At 35.9% G+C, this 15,803-nt stretch overlaps 1 protein-coding gene across 3 annotated transcripts; it reads left to right on the top strand.

Annotated features, from left to right (window-relative positions):
- The first annotated feature begins 11,257 nt into the window (after nucleotides 1–11,257).
- On the top strand, nucleotides 11,258–14,816 carry LOC131599255 (mitogen-activated protein kinase kinase kinase 5-like). 3 transcript variants are annotated; one of them, XR_009282674.1, is made up of 7 exons: nucleotides 11,258–11,561; nucleotides 11,660–11,771; nucleotides 12,802–12,951; nucleotides 13,279–13,442; nucleotides 13,529–13,604; nucleotides 14,401–14,478; nucleotides 14,565–14,696. XR_009282674.1 is itself a non-coding variant. In XM_058871676.1 (6 exons), exons 3-6 carry the CDS (start codon nucleotides 13,088–13,090, stop codon nucleotides 14,434–14,436), a joined length of 288 nt encoding a protein of 95 aa, XP_058727659.1. In that variant the 5' UTR covers nucleotides 11,258–11,561; nucleotides 11,660–11,771; nucleotides 12,802–13,087; the 3' UTR covers nucleotides 14,437–14,816. The 3 variants fall into 3 exon arrangements, 1 of the variants encoding a protein (XP_058727659.1); XR_009282673.1 differs by having other exon boundaries at nucleotides 14,401–14,696; XM_058871676.1 differs by having other exon boundaries at nucleotides 12,802–13,099; nucleotides 14,401–14,816.
- Nucleotides 14,817–15,803: the final 987 nt, after the last annotated feature.

Genomic DNA, 15,803 nt, shown 5'->3' with positions numbered 1-15,803 from the left:
TAAAAATATTAATAAAAATCGGGATGTTACACGCTACCTTATACATACTCTAGAATCTAAGGGATTTCCCTTAGCGTGTCATAACATTTATCCTGCAAAGATTCCACGAGGGTCTAATGTCACCCCTAAATCCGCATAGGTTATCCTTAGGTTATATCTGTCACGCGTCTACATTGCATACACAGAGTTATAATACAAAGAGTCTCTCGATACGCATGCATTCGCATCTTCATGCATTCATACATCTTGCATCTTCGCTCGCATCCTTACTTGCCGTGCTAGCCGATTTCCCGAGACTCGCAAAGAAAAATTCAAAGGATCATAAACTATGGAGAAAGGAGGATCAATTATTGGGAGTGAGCCTGGTCCTACAAAAGAAAGAAGGAATGCCTTTCGCCATGCCAGTCGCATGTCCATGCCTTGTCGTAACAAGATTGTAAATACAACTGAGGTCATCGTCGAGCAAGGATTAGTTCAACAAAAGAGTTCCCTCATAGATACACACAAGGGGTATCTAGTCATAAGGGGGTTCATCTATGAACCTAGAAAAACTTACGTGGACGCTCTACGATAAATTAGGGGCAAGGGTCAGTCCAGATGGGGCGATACCCTGAACAAAGATGCCTATTTACAATGGAGGAAAGGCGAAATATGTTAACCCCACACCAAGGGGCAAAAGGGTCATAGGTTTTCCTCATCAATCTACGAACTCCGAATATTGCAAATGGTGTGACACTATCCTTAGAAAAAGCAAAAGAGGTTCAGTCAAAGGAAACTCATGAAGTTCTGATACGACGAAAACCCACCGTTACCAATTTATTCCCGACAGGTTTGACGTGTTCAAGGAGAATTCGAGGTTGCCCTTCACTTCTACAAGTTCATCAACCAAGGAGATTGTCCCTAGGATCTATAGGTGTTTATCATGCTCAGAATTTCAACCCTTGCGATCGCTAGGTGTTATTCAAGATAAAAAGTTGTACCTTCGGATTAGCAATTCTAATGGGATGACCATGCAGGTTTTGGAGTTAATTCATTTCACTCACTATTACAACTTTCCAGGTTTTAGGATTCTTAACAAACTTAAGGGAGAATGACGAATACAAATAACTAAGTCTCGCTAAACGTATGCTTTCAAGGTAAGACCAAGCCGAGGATGTACATGCATTGTTTCCATTCCCAAATAGTGGAGATATAAGGATGTTAATCCCTCGTCACCCCCTCGAGGCAGGAGTTGGAGTTTGTTTCTACTTTTTCAAATAAACCTTGATTTCAACCAGGGGCAGGGTAGATTTCAATTAATTCAATGGTGTATTTTGGTTGTCAAGAGAATCAATCCATCCAAGCAAGGATTCAAGCGAAGGTTCAAGCATATCTTCTTCCTCGCATTCATCCAAGATTGAGGAAGCAATGGAGATAACATTCACAAAAATCTTCTTCCTCAATACATTATTCAAAGATAGAGGAAGTATCAAAGTCGAAGCTTGCTAATCAAAGTCAACATGGCAGTCACAACATTCAATATCCAAGGATCGAATCTCAAATGAGTAAAAAAAAGGAGAAAAAGCGCCCGCTAAGTCAAAAGAAAAAAAATGACTTAGGCAAAAATTAGGGCATCCCGATGAATCAAATCCAAAAGAATTGGTGCATGCAAAAATAGGGATAAAAACAAAACAAAGGCGAAGGATAATCTTGTGACTACTAAACCATCAAAGCTTCACATCAATGCTTGGATCTTTACATTTTTTATCAGTTCTTGGATCCCTACTAAAGGTTCTGCTCAACATCAAAACTGAAGCGATTCTCTTGCAAACAAAGCACATTCATTGGATTAGGGTAATTTTTAGGATCTGGAGAACATCAAGAAGAAAGGGGTGGGATAAATAAAATTTTGAGCCTTATATCCATTGTTTCTTAAAACATGAACTAGGCCAAGTTACAATATTCAAAAGTCCTAATTGAGGCAAGGTTAACCATGAAAGCATATTAAGCAGGATTTTGTTATACTGACTCCTAAGTTTGTTAAAACTATTTCTAATCACTACACTTCTTCAAGCATTCATTTCCGATCATCCAGTCCTAATTCATAATGGACTTCGATTCCAAAACTTGCATACACATTGCATTGGAGTTACTTCTTAAAGGGTACAACATCATCTACGAATATATACTTAGCATCGAGGAGATCTCGAAATTGGTTTAATCAAAGGCGATCTTTCTAATAAAGACTCTGGAATGGGGGGAATCACATCTAGGGGGTTCTCCTAAACAGGGGAAAAAATTCAAGGATCGCAGGGGCATGCAATCAAACATCCTATTAACTAGGGGCAATCTTCCTAAAGGTTCAATCGACTTAGGGCACACCTCGAAGCAATAACAAACAGGGGCATGTCAATCATGGAAAGAATTCAAAAGGATAGAACACTATGGATAACCCTCCATATCCTGGAGATCAAGGGCACACCCTTCAATGTAAACATTTAAGCATATGTATCACATTTTCACGACAAGGTTATTTCCCAGGGCACTTCCTTCAGGGCTTGGAGATCAGAGGCATCTTTTTCCATTAAACGTTGGGGCATTGGATACTAAATCCATAAGGTAAACAATTCAAAGGTTAAAGGTGTGAAGAACCCCAAAAGGTGAAAGACGTGGAAAACGTCAAAATTCAAAGGCGTGGAGTAAATCAAAGAGTCAAACTGGGGCAAGGCGCACAACATAAGGAAAAGGTGTTCTCACACTTTACAACATCGAACAAATCTTCTTCCTAACTGCGATCTCCAAAATTAAAAAAAAAAACAGGGATTGGGAAGTCGCGCTAGCATCACACTCCACCTCATCGAACAAACCTACAATTCCAGCGAGCTATATACGCTTTGGTTATCAACAACCTATCATCGGAGCATCATGCAAATACATATAAATCATGCATTACATACATTGGTTGATGCATTACACCATACCTTTTAGGTAGTCTTCTTTAAGACAAATCTCACGATCCTTTCCAAGAACCTATTTAGGTAGTCTTTTTAAGACATTTTTTTCAGCCTTTCCAGGTATTCTTCTTTAAGACATTCCTCATCCTTTGCTAAAAAAACCTTTTCAGGTAGTCTTCTTTAGGACAAATGATCGTATCCATTCCGGAAACCTTTTCAGGTAGTCTTATAGAAGACATTGCTTCGTTCCACTCATTACATCAATCAACATACGTATGAGCATAAGCATTATCCCATACATCAAGACATCTGTAATACGGTGAACTGACTTTTAAAGAAAATGTGCGGATAGCAAGAGTCGCCACCGACTTTTATTTTATCCAATTATAGAAAGGCTAAAAGAACAGAAAAAGACCTTTTGAAAAGATTTGAGTTCGGGGGATAAGTTATACAAAGGGAAGATGTAAGGCACCCTTTGCATCCATGGTTATCCATGGGCTCTTAATTGCTTAGCTCACTTGTTTGCTTGAAAAGTCTGAATAAGAAAAGATTCATTTAAGGACTTTAGCTTGTAACTAAGCGTAGCCTTATTTTGAAAGTATTTGAAAAATGGGTGGTAAAAGTATTTGTGATTTGAATTTGAAAAGAGCAAGCAATTAGTAGCAACTACTCTAAGTTTGAAAAATCGTTCTTTTAGCTTTTTGGGCGAAAGGATCTATCCATACCATGAGAGGGTAAGAAGTCTTTCAATTGGATGTTGAAGGGTCATCGAGTTATCATTCTCCATAAGACTGTCCCTTGCCATAAAGAGGGCGGGTAGTCTAAGGGAAGGATATAATAGTCATTTGAGGCATCATGCGAGGATACCTTAACAATTGGGACAATCATTTTTATAAGGCAGCTTCGAGGGAGTTTCAATAACTTTGAAGGCGACAGGCAACATTGCTTTAGGTATCCTCGGAATAGAGGGACTTGACTATTTAATACAATTAAAGGCAATAGAATTATAAGGCAACAGGCAACAAAGGCAACAAGAAGGGTTACCCTAAAGGTGTGTGAGTGCAACAATGATGTGGTTAACTTCAATGATATTTATCTTTTGAGTTAGTAATCTAGGTTCAGTTAATAATATTGCACTCCCTAGGATTACTAACCACGCAGTTAATATCATACGGAAATTAAAGGCGGAAAGATAAATGTCCTACGCTATTACAATAAACACCTGCGGGGATGGGGGAAATTAAAAGACAGAAAAAATAAGAGGGATGAATAATTATCTTGAGCCTTGATCTTCCTCGAACCCTTGATCAACTCTACAAATAAAGAGGAAAATAAATAAGGGTGAGTGCGTTACAAGTTCAACACACTCTATTTTAATCAACAAGGAAAAATAAAAGCTAAAATGATATTTTAAACCAAAAGAGGGTTAGACACTTAGCTTTTTGAGTGGTATGGCGTGTAATCGGAGAATCTTAAGTAAACCTGAAAATTTGACACAAAGAAGAGAAGCGTTAGTGCATTTAAGATTCGTTAGGCAAATAAAATAAATAAATGGGGTTCAACAAACCCTAAAACGGTTAATGGACTCGAAGGTTCGATTAAATAGATAAACCAAACCAAAATTACAGGGTTAAACCGGATTTTTTAATTAATTAAGTGTAAAAAGAAAATTAAAATTAAAGGATTATAAAGAAAATCGAGTTTTCGATTAAATAAAATAAATAGTTATAAAAACACTTTATAAGTATAAAAATAATTTTAAAATAAATAGTTAATAAACCAAAAACAAAAGAAAACAAATAACTAACTAGAAAAGAATTATGCAATAGGAAAATAAAATAAAAAAATTGTAAAATACTTAGCTCAGATCATATGTGATGCGTTTCTGAGGTTCTATGGTAGGCACTCGTTTTCTGGGCATTGGATCTCTGATCTGAAGGGTGATGATGAGAGGATACACGATACACCTTAGATAGGAGGAAGTGCTGAATCCGTGCGTAAACTTGATAGTGGAATTCAGACTAGAATCAAACGTGGGACCCCTGGGTGTGTTGCAGCCAATCAGCAATGAAGAGAGGAATTAGAATTTTTGACCAGCCAATAACGTGGTTGCACGCGCCTGGAGAGAGAGAGAGAGAGAGAGAGAGAGAGAGAGAGAGAGAGAGAGAGAGAGTTTTGACCAACGAATCAATATGCGCCACGCTAGGGTCAGCAATCCAGTGGCCACTATTCATCATCTTCTACATATGGCGTTGCGGAAACACCCGCGAATTCACTTGCCGTATTACCTGCGGATTCTCCTAGCATTCATCATCTTTTTTTTACGCGACTTAACCTGCAAAAACAAAGTGAAACGCAGCAACCAACAAACCAGATCAACTGTATTGGGCCCTACGAATCTCGTGGTGACGTTATCTTTTCTGAAACGGCCTGGATCGTAAAACACTAACACTCTTTTTCCTTGTTCCCTAACAATGGAACCTCACGTTTAGGGCATGAGAGCTTCACTCCAATGGTTTAGTTCCTCTCTAAACTTCATCAAGAACTCAAATATGCCATCCAAACGCATTAGAACATGATAATGAGAGAGATACAAAAAAATCAAGAACATGTATGAATATGTGAAATTGTTCTGCGTATTATAGATGCTATAAAGGCTCAAGAGCGACACAATCTTACCTTATCTTACCTTAAGAATGATTTGAGATTGTTGTTTTGTATTGAAACTGGCTGAAACCATTTTTTCACGTGCCTTAGTTTGAGAAATTTTGGAAGTTTTGAATCCTACTCTCTTGGCCAACTTTTTCGTCCATCTAGGGTTTGCATATGTTAGAGAATATATAGTGATGGCAATTAGGGTAGAATATTGGAACACAATCAAGTAATTGGTGAGAGGAAGATTTGATTGAAAATTGCATAAATTCTTGCTATTTTTGTATCAATTTTAATCCAATCTTTCCCAACTCTCTTGTCACGAAATTTGTATCACATTTGGCCCTCTTGATTGCATAGAATTGATTAAAAATAAAATCTTTCATTAAAACTAATTTTCCCATATTTTATAATGATTTATTTGTATTTAAATGAATTAAAATTCAAATAAACAAAATAAATATTATAAAAATAAATTAATTGGTTTAAGGATGTTCATAAATCCTACGGACACGTTAGGGACCCATGTTTTAGGCCCATTAGTCCAAAAACACAAAATTATGCAATTAGGGTTTTGCATTTTTTTTGAAAATCGACCAACTTCTGAGCCTCGTATCTCCTTCAATATTTATCATATGGGGATGATATAGGAATTTTTGGAAAGCCCGAGATGTCCTATAAAGGCCACTTTGGAATGGAACATATTTTCCATTTGGAGATTTTATCTTGATGATATTGCTCCAGACAAAAAATAGCTTTTTGCGATCTTCTAGAAGGACCTGTAATGTTTTGGCTCATATCTCTTATGCGGAAGTATTTCTTGACCTTGGGCCCAACATCAAAGTTGTAGAGAATCAAATTTCCTTGAGAATGAGCTTTGGTTGAGGAATTTATGATAAAGTATGAGAGATATGATCAGTCAAAGTTGGGTTGACTTTTAGTTCAAAACCCTAATTTAAAAACTGAGTTTTGTTGATTTCTGAACTTTCCTTGATGAATCATGATCAATCCTTGATCAAATGATGAATGATACTTGAAAATGAGGATGTTGACCAAAAATCAGGTATTTTGACTGTACTTTGACCACAGTTGACTTTTAGGTCAAATTAGTCGACTGTTGACCATTTGAGTAGTTGATTGATCAATCTTGTGAATCAAGGCTTGAAACTTGGCATGAGGGTTATTTGAATCATATGAGAGGCCATGGAGTTCATTGGAGGTATCAGAAATTCAAATTCCTTGATTAAATCAGAAACCCTAATTTAGAGGCTGTTGTTTAGGAGAGAGACTGCATGCTTCCTTCTTGTGTATCTTGGAGCATTTGAAAGTCCGATGTACTGAAATATGAATAAATATGTTGGGCAAATTTTGGGGTATGACAACATCCAATTCAAAAATCTGGTGCTAAGCTATATTACCCACCTGCTTCCCGGTAACCTTATCGATGTCAGTAAGCTTACTGAGATATTCTTCCCAATCGCCTGATTGATGCTTTCCGGTAACCTTACCGATGCCAATAACCTTACTGATGATAGCAACCTTACGGAGATATTCACCCGATCACCTGATTGATGTATCCCGGTAACCTTACCGATGATAGCAACCTTGTTGTTCATTTCACTCATAAACAAACTACGCATATGCATAAGCATAAGCATTATCAATATTACCAAGCCGCATAAGCATAGTCGTGGTGTAGGGGCAAATATGGTTTAAACAGGTTCAATAAGGAGATAAAATCTTGGGATTGACGTCAGCATCAACATACATACATACGCATTAGCATATGCATGCCATCTAGTGCATTCACATACTATAAAAATCTTTCGACCCTCGAGTCGTCGGTTTCCAACCTTCGTGTTGTGATAAGTGTGTTTTCCGACCCTCGAGTCGTGAGTTTCCAACCCTCGTGTTGTGATTGAGGTGTTTTCCGACCCTCGAGTCGTGAATGTCCGACCCTCGAGTCGTGAGTTTCTAAACATACCGTTTCCTTTCCGACCCTCGAGTCGCGAACATCATCTTCATACATCTACAGGATACTGTCAAGGACTTTATGCGGACAAACTTGCTAGCACTATAGCAAGTGAATCTTTTTCATGCAGGTAAGTTTGCTAGAACTATGGCAAATGATTCCTCTTATGCAGGTACGCTTGTCAGAACCATGACAGGTAATTCCTTTGGCGCAGGTAAGTTTGCTAGAACTATAGCAAATAATTCCTATTGATGCAGGTAAACTTGTCCGAACCAGGGAAAGTGACTCCAAACGGTGCAGGTGAGCTTGTCAGCACTATGACAGGTAATCAAAATGGTGAAGGTGAAATTTTTCCGAGCCAGGGCAAATGATCCAAATGGTGTAGGTGAAATTTGTCCGAACCAGGGCAAATGATCCAAATGGTGCAGGTGAACTCGTCCGAACCAGGGCAAGTGATCCAATGGTGTAGGTGAAACTTGTCCGAGCTAGGGCAAATGATCCAAATGGTGTAGGTGAAATTTGTCCGAACCAGGGCAAATGATCCAAATGGTATAGGTGAAATTTGTCCGAGCCACGGAAAATGATCCAAATGGTGTAGGTGAAATTTGTCCGAACCAAGGCAAATGATCCAAATGGTGTAGGTGAAATTTATCTGAACTAGAGCAAATGATCCAAATGGTGTAGGTGAAATGTGTCCGAGCCTGGGCAAATAATCCAAATGGTGTCGGTGAAATTTTTCCGAGCCAGGGAAAATGATCCAAATGGTGCAGGTGAGCTTGTCAGAACTATGACAAGTAATCCTATTGGTGCAGGAGAACTTGCTAGAGTTATAGCAAGTGATCCTTTTGGGGTTCACAAACTACGGAAACTTACTAGAACTATAGTAAGTGGGGTTCACAAACTACGGAAACTTACTAGAACTATAGTAAATGTGGTTCACAAACTACGAGTCGTCGCTATTGATAGTTACGTTTACCCATCACGTTAGTCCCTCGACATTGATCAAAGGGTTTTACGAAAGGTTCTTCAATGGGGTTTATCACGTTAGTCCCTCGGCAGTGATATTCTTCAAGACTACAAAGGGGTTCACGAAGGGTTTTACAACATGGTTTTACAAAGGGTTTCTCAACTGGGTTTATCACATTAGTTCCTCGGCAGTGATATTCTTCAAGACTACAAAGGGGTTCACAAAGGGTTTTACAACGTGGTTTTACAAAGGGTTCTCAATTGGGTTTATCACATTAGTCCCTCGACAGTGATCTTCTCCAAAACATCATCAATAACACACAAAGGTTTTATTTTTCTTTTTCAGAGTTACTAACATACTTCAACTAACATAACTAATAGTCATGCATCATCCAACTAACATACCTCATTCATACATAATGCATATACATACATCGATCTCATTTATTTTGAGAAGCTCACTGCATCATACGTCGCATGCATCATAACATTGCATAAAAATAAGGTTGCCTTTTTAGGTCGTATTACAATCAAAGCAAGTGGTTCCTTTCGAAAGTATTTGCTTCACATTCTGAAAAATGGTATTTACCTTGGGTGGCATCTTTAAGCCCATCTCCCACAGAACTTTTTCCGACAAATGCAAATTTCAGGGCATTTCAGTGTTCAATCATCTTCTACCTTTAGATCACGATAGGCAGACGTGCCTATCTGACCCTTCAGGTTTAAGAAGATTGAACAGGGGCAGCTGTCATACCCCAAAATTTGCCCGATCAAATCTACGTCTGCTAATCCATCAAGGTTCAAAAATTAAGAGTCATGGGGTTTGACATTTCTATTGTCAAACCCACTCTTTTATAAATCAGATTGAGTTAAAACAAGGGCGTAATTAGTAGGTGTTTTTGGGATCTAAACATTGGATCCAATTGTTACAAGGTTTCTGTCGTTTTAGATATAATTGCTTTTTACTAACATTTTTGTATTTTTGATTATTTTTGTAATTTTATTGACTGTTATTACCTATTGCAATTTTATTTAACTAGCTAATAATATTATTTGATATTATTAATTATTACTATTAATTTTAATTATCAGGATTTTTATTATTATTATTTTGTTATTTATAGTTTTTTATTAAATTAAGCTAATTGGGCAATAGGCCCATTAGGTATAAAAAAACCCCTAACTTTAACATTATAAATAGAAAATTCTTGTGACATAAAGAAGGGAGACCGAAAAAAAAAGATCTAAACCTTTTCATTGATACTCCCAAACCCTGATATTCCCACTTACATATATTTCACACAAAAAAAAGTTGATTTTTGCTTTCTTCACGTACATACTGCAAGTCCCTTCTTACTTCTTCCACTAACCCTTGTTAGCCGAAAAAACATTCACACAACAATTGACAATCCAAATTCTACATCACAGTTTGTTTTTTTTTGGTTGTAGTTTCCTAATATTGTTAATAATATTTTTTTCCAACACACAAACCATCTTTCATATTCAACACAACCTGCATTACAAACTCTAAACATCACATATTCATCTTCATATAAATCAAGCTATACCATATCACAGACAACTTATTAGCATGATGGTTCATCAATAGCAATTGTTATGAATGAAACAGAATGCAAACAATCACGAACTCGTCCCGTGTCCAGAAACATAAGCCATGACCACGGTTTAGGTGTTCCTTTATTTAATTTCGATTTCACATGTTCGTACGAATACAATTGAATTTGATCATCTGTATTGGTTTGTATTGACGTTTCGAAGCTGCCGGCACACTACTAGAAATACTCGATTTACCTGCGGATTTTCCTGCGGAAAAGTTTCCGCAGGTATACCTGCGGATTTTCCTGGGACATTATTAAATTATTTAAATTTTCCTGCGAATCAAGAATTGGCAGAAAATTCCGCAGGAATACCTGCGGATTTTTCTGCGGAATATATATTTCAAACAAAATATCTAACTACAGTATAAAATCCGCAGGTAACTTCGCAGGAACATTTCCTGCGGATGTCTATTTTAATAAAAACAAACTATAATACAAAATCCGCAGGTAATTCCGCAGGAAAATTTCCTGCGGATTTTGCTGCTGATTTAACATATTTAAATGTTTTCTTAATTACTTTTATGTGTTTTTTATTTAGTTTAATTTTTATTTTTAATCATTATTTGTTCTATGTTAGTAATTATTTTTATGATGTATTTTAGTATATGTTCCTTGTTAAACCCTAGTCGTAGCCCGTTCATTTTCGCCGGTGTTCTGTTGTCGGGCCCATTTGACAGCTTTAGTAGCGCTGTCTTCTTTATCTTCACACTTCAACTCAGATATTCATCTATGTTCCTTGTATTTTATGTCGTTTTACTTGCTTTTCCATTCGACTTGCTTGTTCCTGTTGCTTGTTCTGATGATAATTGTGGGTAGAATCATAGTGGTACTGTCTTGAGATGAAAATAAAATCATTTAAATCTATTTTATTATAATAAAATAATAAATATAATTGAGATATTAAAAAAATATATTAGTTTTACTTCATAATTTTTTCTATTTTTGTAAATATAAAAAATATATAGTTATATATAATATAATTTGGTCTATTTTAATAATAGATATAAAATTTTAAAAAAAAAAATTATAAAAAAAATATAAAAAAAAGTAAATAGAAAGAAAGATTAAGATAGATACTTTTGTAGTGACCTAAAAATGCAACTTACACAAAAAAAAACCTAAAAATGCTTCTTCTGTGAGAGCAAACACGACATATTCAGAAGTGCTTCTTCGGAGAAGCACTTTTTTCTCACGCGCATTGGCTCAAGCTTTCTCGGGTTCTCTTGTGTGACACACTCTCAAACTCATGCTCTCTCCCTCTCAATTCTTACGCAACAACAACAATTACGACGCTGATTCTCTTGGTCTCGAATTGGTTGGATTTGGATTTCAGAACAGATTCGAATTGTTATTGACTCAGGATTCGATTCGCTTTGGGGTTCAGAATCTATTTGCGCTCAAAATTTCAACTCGGAGCAGGTTAGTTTTGTTTCGTGATTCTTTGCATTTTTACTATTTTTACTCTATTACAGTTTATGCTACAACTGATTGTGATTTGATTTCAATATAAATTTCAGTTTGAGTTAAAGTTAGAGCAAGCATACGATATCATAAAGCTGAGAATGGAGGAATGCTTACCGGTTGAAGCAATGAGGAGAAGAAAATGTAGCTTTCGATCTTGCTCACAAGGTATTCGATAAAATGCCTCACCGGATTTTTTTCCTCTTTTTGCTTCTATTTTACTTTTGATTTGTTGCTGTTGTGTTTCATAGTTATTATTGATGATTAAGCTCAGGTTAGTTTGCATATTAGCATATAATTATCTTCGTTATTGCCGTTTCGTGCTATTGTCGATAAGAAGTAATTATTGTTCATTATGCGTGACAAATATAGTGTTTCTTTCCACTGTTATGATTTATTTCTTTGTTAACGTTCTAGTTGAAGTGGTTTAATTCAGTTTTGTAATGGGAATCTTGGACTTGCTTATGGTTGATATAGTAGTATAATTTGTATGAAGTATGAACCCACTTAGTATATAACAAAAATTAATTGGATTATCCTATTAAGCTAACAATGTGAGTAGTTCTATTAAAGACTTGCATGTTCTTTATACTAGTTTAGGTTTGTGTACTAGTGTAAAATTATGGACTATTATATGATCATTAGGAAGCTCCATGCATGGAGTTACAGGAAGACAACAAAACTTCATGCAATGGCCATTGTTTTTTGAGTGGAGTGAGGATGTTTCTTTGTTTGTCTATGTTGTAAATTAAACGTTGTTTGTGGTTCTTTGTTTTTCTATATTGCCAATTCTATAAGAGTCAAATTAAAAAATATAGGTTAAACCCCAGCTTTGTTTGTTTCTCTTCAGGAAATATTGATAAACCTCTAGATTAAATCTTTAGTTGATATTAACTTGTTCCATGTTTGCTTATTCTTGTGATATTTGTTATAACTCTTGTTTACTATTTAATTTTTAATATTATGAAAATTAAACTTTGCCCTTGGTGATATTGTATGAAAATCAAATCCATACAAGTTGAAAAAAAAAGAGATGTCATGAATATTGATATAGTGTAATTTTAGCATGGCGTTGGCCAACATTTCTACTCATCAAATATAATTCTACAGATGGGGATAAAAGCTTGTACAGTTACTTCTTCTAGATGCCATATGCACTCAATTGAGTTCTGGACTCACAAGTCATTATTCATTTTAGGAGAAAGTACTATTGCGTGTGCTTTGAGCCAAAGCTTGCACTCCAAAGGAAAACTGACTTACATCCTCGATGGTGACAATATTCGGCATGGTCTAAACCGTGATCTTAGTTTTAGAGCAGAAGATCGTTCAGAAAACATTCGAAGGATTGGTGAGGTTCTACTATCTTTAATAAATATACACGCACTAGGATTGGTGAGGTTTTCACTTTGGAGTTTTATTCATTTATGCATTGATCTTGAAGACAACCCTTCACAAACTTTGCGACCTGCAGACTGTTTTGACTCATGAAAACAGAGGTGGTTTTCATTTACTATCTACATGTTGATGAGTTTTGTGGTTTCAAAAGTTTTAATAGTTTGTTTTTACCTTCCTGTGTTAATCACGTTTTGTATTGATTCGGGATATCTTTTTGAGGGGCTCCTTACGGTATGCTTAAACAGAAATCATTATAATTGTGAATCTTCTTTGTTTTCAGGTTGGTGATCAATTGGGCATATATATGGAATATGTCAATCCTGGATCACTTCAAAAGTTTATGCAAGAACATAATGGGGCTCTGACAGAATCAGTGGTTCGCAATTTTACACGGCATATTCTCTCTGGAGTGGTGTGCTTACATAGCACCGAGACTTTCCCCAGGTAACTACTATGTCTGCTGAACCGAGCTAATATACCTCATTTTTAGTAATAAAGTCTGATTGCCATATCTGTATATGGTTATTTAGGGACGTTAAAGGTGCAAACTTGCTAGTTGATCCATCAGGCATTGTCAAGCTTGCAGGTTTTGGGGTGTCAAAAACTGTGAGTTTCAAATTCTGTTTTTCTATTTACATTTTAATTATGTAGGAATATATATATAAAATGTCTTCTAGTCTTTCAACTTACAAATGTTAATTTTCCGCCATAGCTGTAATAATTATAAACTGAAGATGAATAAATAACTTGCCTTAGGATAAAAGATGAATAATTAACTTGCCTTAGGATAGAACAAAAATTGATAGACTTTTGATCAGAGGGCATTTAGCTTTTAAAATCTATTTTTTTATTTAAATAAATAATTCAATGCCATTTATTTATGCAGTTATCCATGTTAGCAAAAAAACGATTTTAACATATGGTGATCCATATACTCTGTTCAGAATTGATCTTCTGATCCAATATTAACTTCTGTTTTTTTACTACAAAAATCATTATTAACTTGACTTTGAACAGAGAAATTGACTAAAGAGAAATGGAAAATAGGTTATAGGCACTAGGCGGTTATTTATAGAATGCTGTTAATTATAATTTAGGCATCTTGGTCATGTTACATAGCTTCTAATTTGTCAACAAATGAGGTATATCCACAGACAGGATGCACTAAATTACTATACTTACTAGTCTAGAGTTGTTAAAGAAGAAAGTCTAAACTCAATTTTAAAGTCATTGTTAAAGTAAGTGTTGTATTCTGTGAGGAGAAAAGTCTACTGTGGAGAGCTGAGAGGAAAGTAAAGGAGATTTGTGACTTTGGTCAAGTTTGGATTAACTTCTAAAATTGTTAGCTAAAATAAGTTGAAAAAAGTTGTTATCACTTAAGTACATATGTGTTTATGGACAGGTTGTAACACTGTTTGGTATGCCTCATAGTTACTGATAAGTGGGTGGTCATTCGAGAGTATGGTGCAGTCGCGCAGAGGTAGACCCAATTGGCCGAACTTTGTGATGAAACATTGTGTGTTCTTCGTCTGAATTTTCTTTCATATATTTTCACTTTTGAACCAGATTGCTGCTCTAGCATGACCAAAAATATTGAGCCATAGAAGCACACTTTTAAAGTAAAGCCCTGTACTTTCTAGCTTCATTATAAATTCAATGTGTAGTCGTGTATTTTAGAATACAATTCTGTCTTCAATCAAATACATTGCTCAATGTGTAGTCCTGTACTTTCTAGCTTCATTATAAATTCAATGTGTAGTCGTGTATTTTGGAACAAACTGAATTTTAGCTATCAACTCTTTTTCGATTCTGTTTCGACATTGTTTGTGTTCTGAAATTTTCTGCAATTAGAATATTAGAATTAGAATATGAGTTGTTAATGAATGTTTTAGCTAGATGAGAACTTGTTGTTTGTGCTAGGTGTTGATATTCAGGTGGGATTATGTATGTGATTGTAGATATTAATACTAGATCTCATACATCGTAATTCTAGATATTATTTCTAGTATAAACCTTTGTATACTCATAGGGAAGCAAATAATAAATTAGATTTTTTTTTTAAATTTAGAACTACATTACCTGCGGATTTACCTGCGGATTTATCGTTCCTGTGAATTTACCTGCGGACTTACCAGCGGAATTTACAGCGGATTTACCTGCGGATATTTCCTGCGGATTTAACTGCGGATTTTCCTGCGGAATTACCTGCTGAAAAAATTACCCACGAAGGTTTTAGCTGGGGACCAAAAACCGCAGGAAAATCCGCAGGAAACACGTTTCCTGCGGAAATTTTGCTCAAATCTGCAGGTAAATCCGCAGGAAAATAAAGTATTTCTAGTAGTGGCATAGGTTAATTGGAGTTCAAGCATAGATACAGGAATCCACCATTGTTAGGGTTCCAAGCTTTGAATTAGGATTTTCTAAACTTAGTGGAATTGGACCAAACCAGGGATGCCATCATGTTCAGAACCTGATTTTAAGTCAAATCATGATATTATTTTCCATTTATTGATTGCGTTGCAGGAAGTAGGAATTTGGCATGAGAACGGAAGCGACGTCGCGAAGAAGAAGAAGATAGGCCGCTGTTCACGTGTTTCTGCATTTTAAAATTTCTTTAACCGTTTTTGTATATATAGTTTGTGAATAGCGTTATTAACAACAAATAGAAAATGCCTTGGTGGAAGAAGTTATGCGCCTAAAGAGCTTTCAAGCGCAGTGGGATGGGTTCGATTCCCGCTCCTGCCATCTAATTTTTATGTTCTAACATTCTAAAGAATCTCATAAAATCTCATGCGTACAGCCCCA

This window comes from Vicia villosa, linkage group LG4 (genome assembly GCF_029867415.1).
Source record: "Vicia villosa cultivar HV-30 ecotype Madison, WI linkage group LG4, Vvil1.0, whole genome shotgun sequence".
Classification (NCBI taxonomy): Eukaryota; Viridiplantae; Streptophyta; class Magnoliopsida; order Fabales; family Fabaceae; genus Vicia; species Vicia villosa.
This window is presented reverse-complemented; position numbering and strand designations above follow the sequence as displayed.

Coding starts and splice junctions, on each gene's coding strand:
- LOC131599255 (XM_058871676.1), top strand. Junction 13,443..13,528: donor AGCACCGAGACTTTCCCCAG/GTAACTACTATG, acceptor ATGGTTATTTAG/GGACGTTAAAGGTGCAAACT. Junction 13,605..14,400: donor GTTTTGGGGTGTCAAAAACT/GTGAGTTTCAAA, acceptor GTTTATGGACAG/GTTGTAACACTGTTTGGTAT.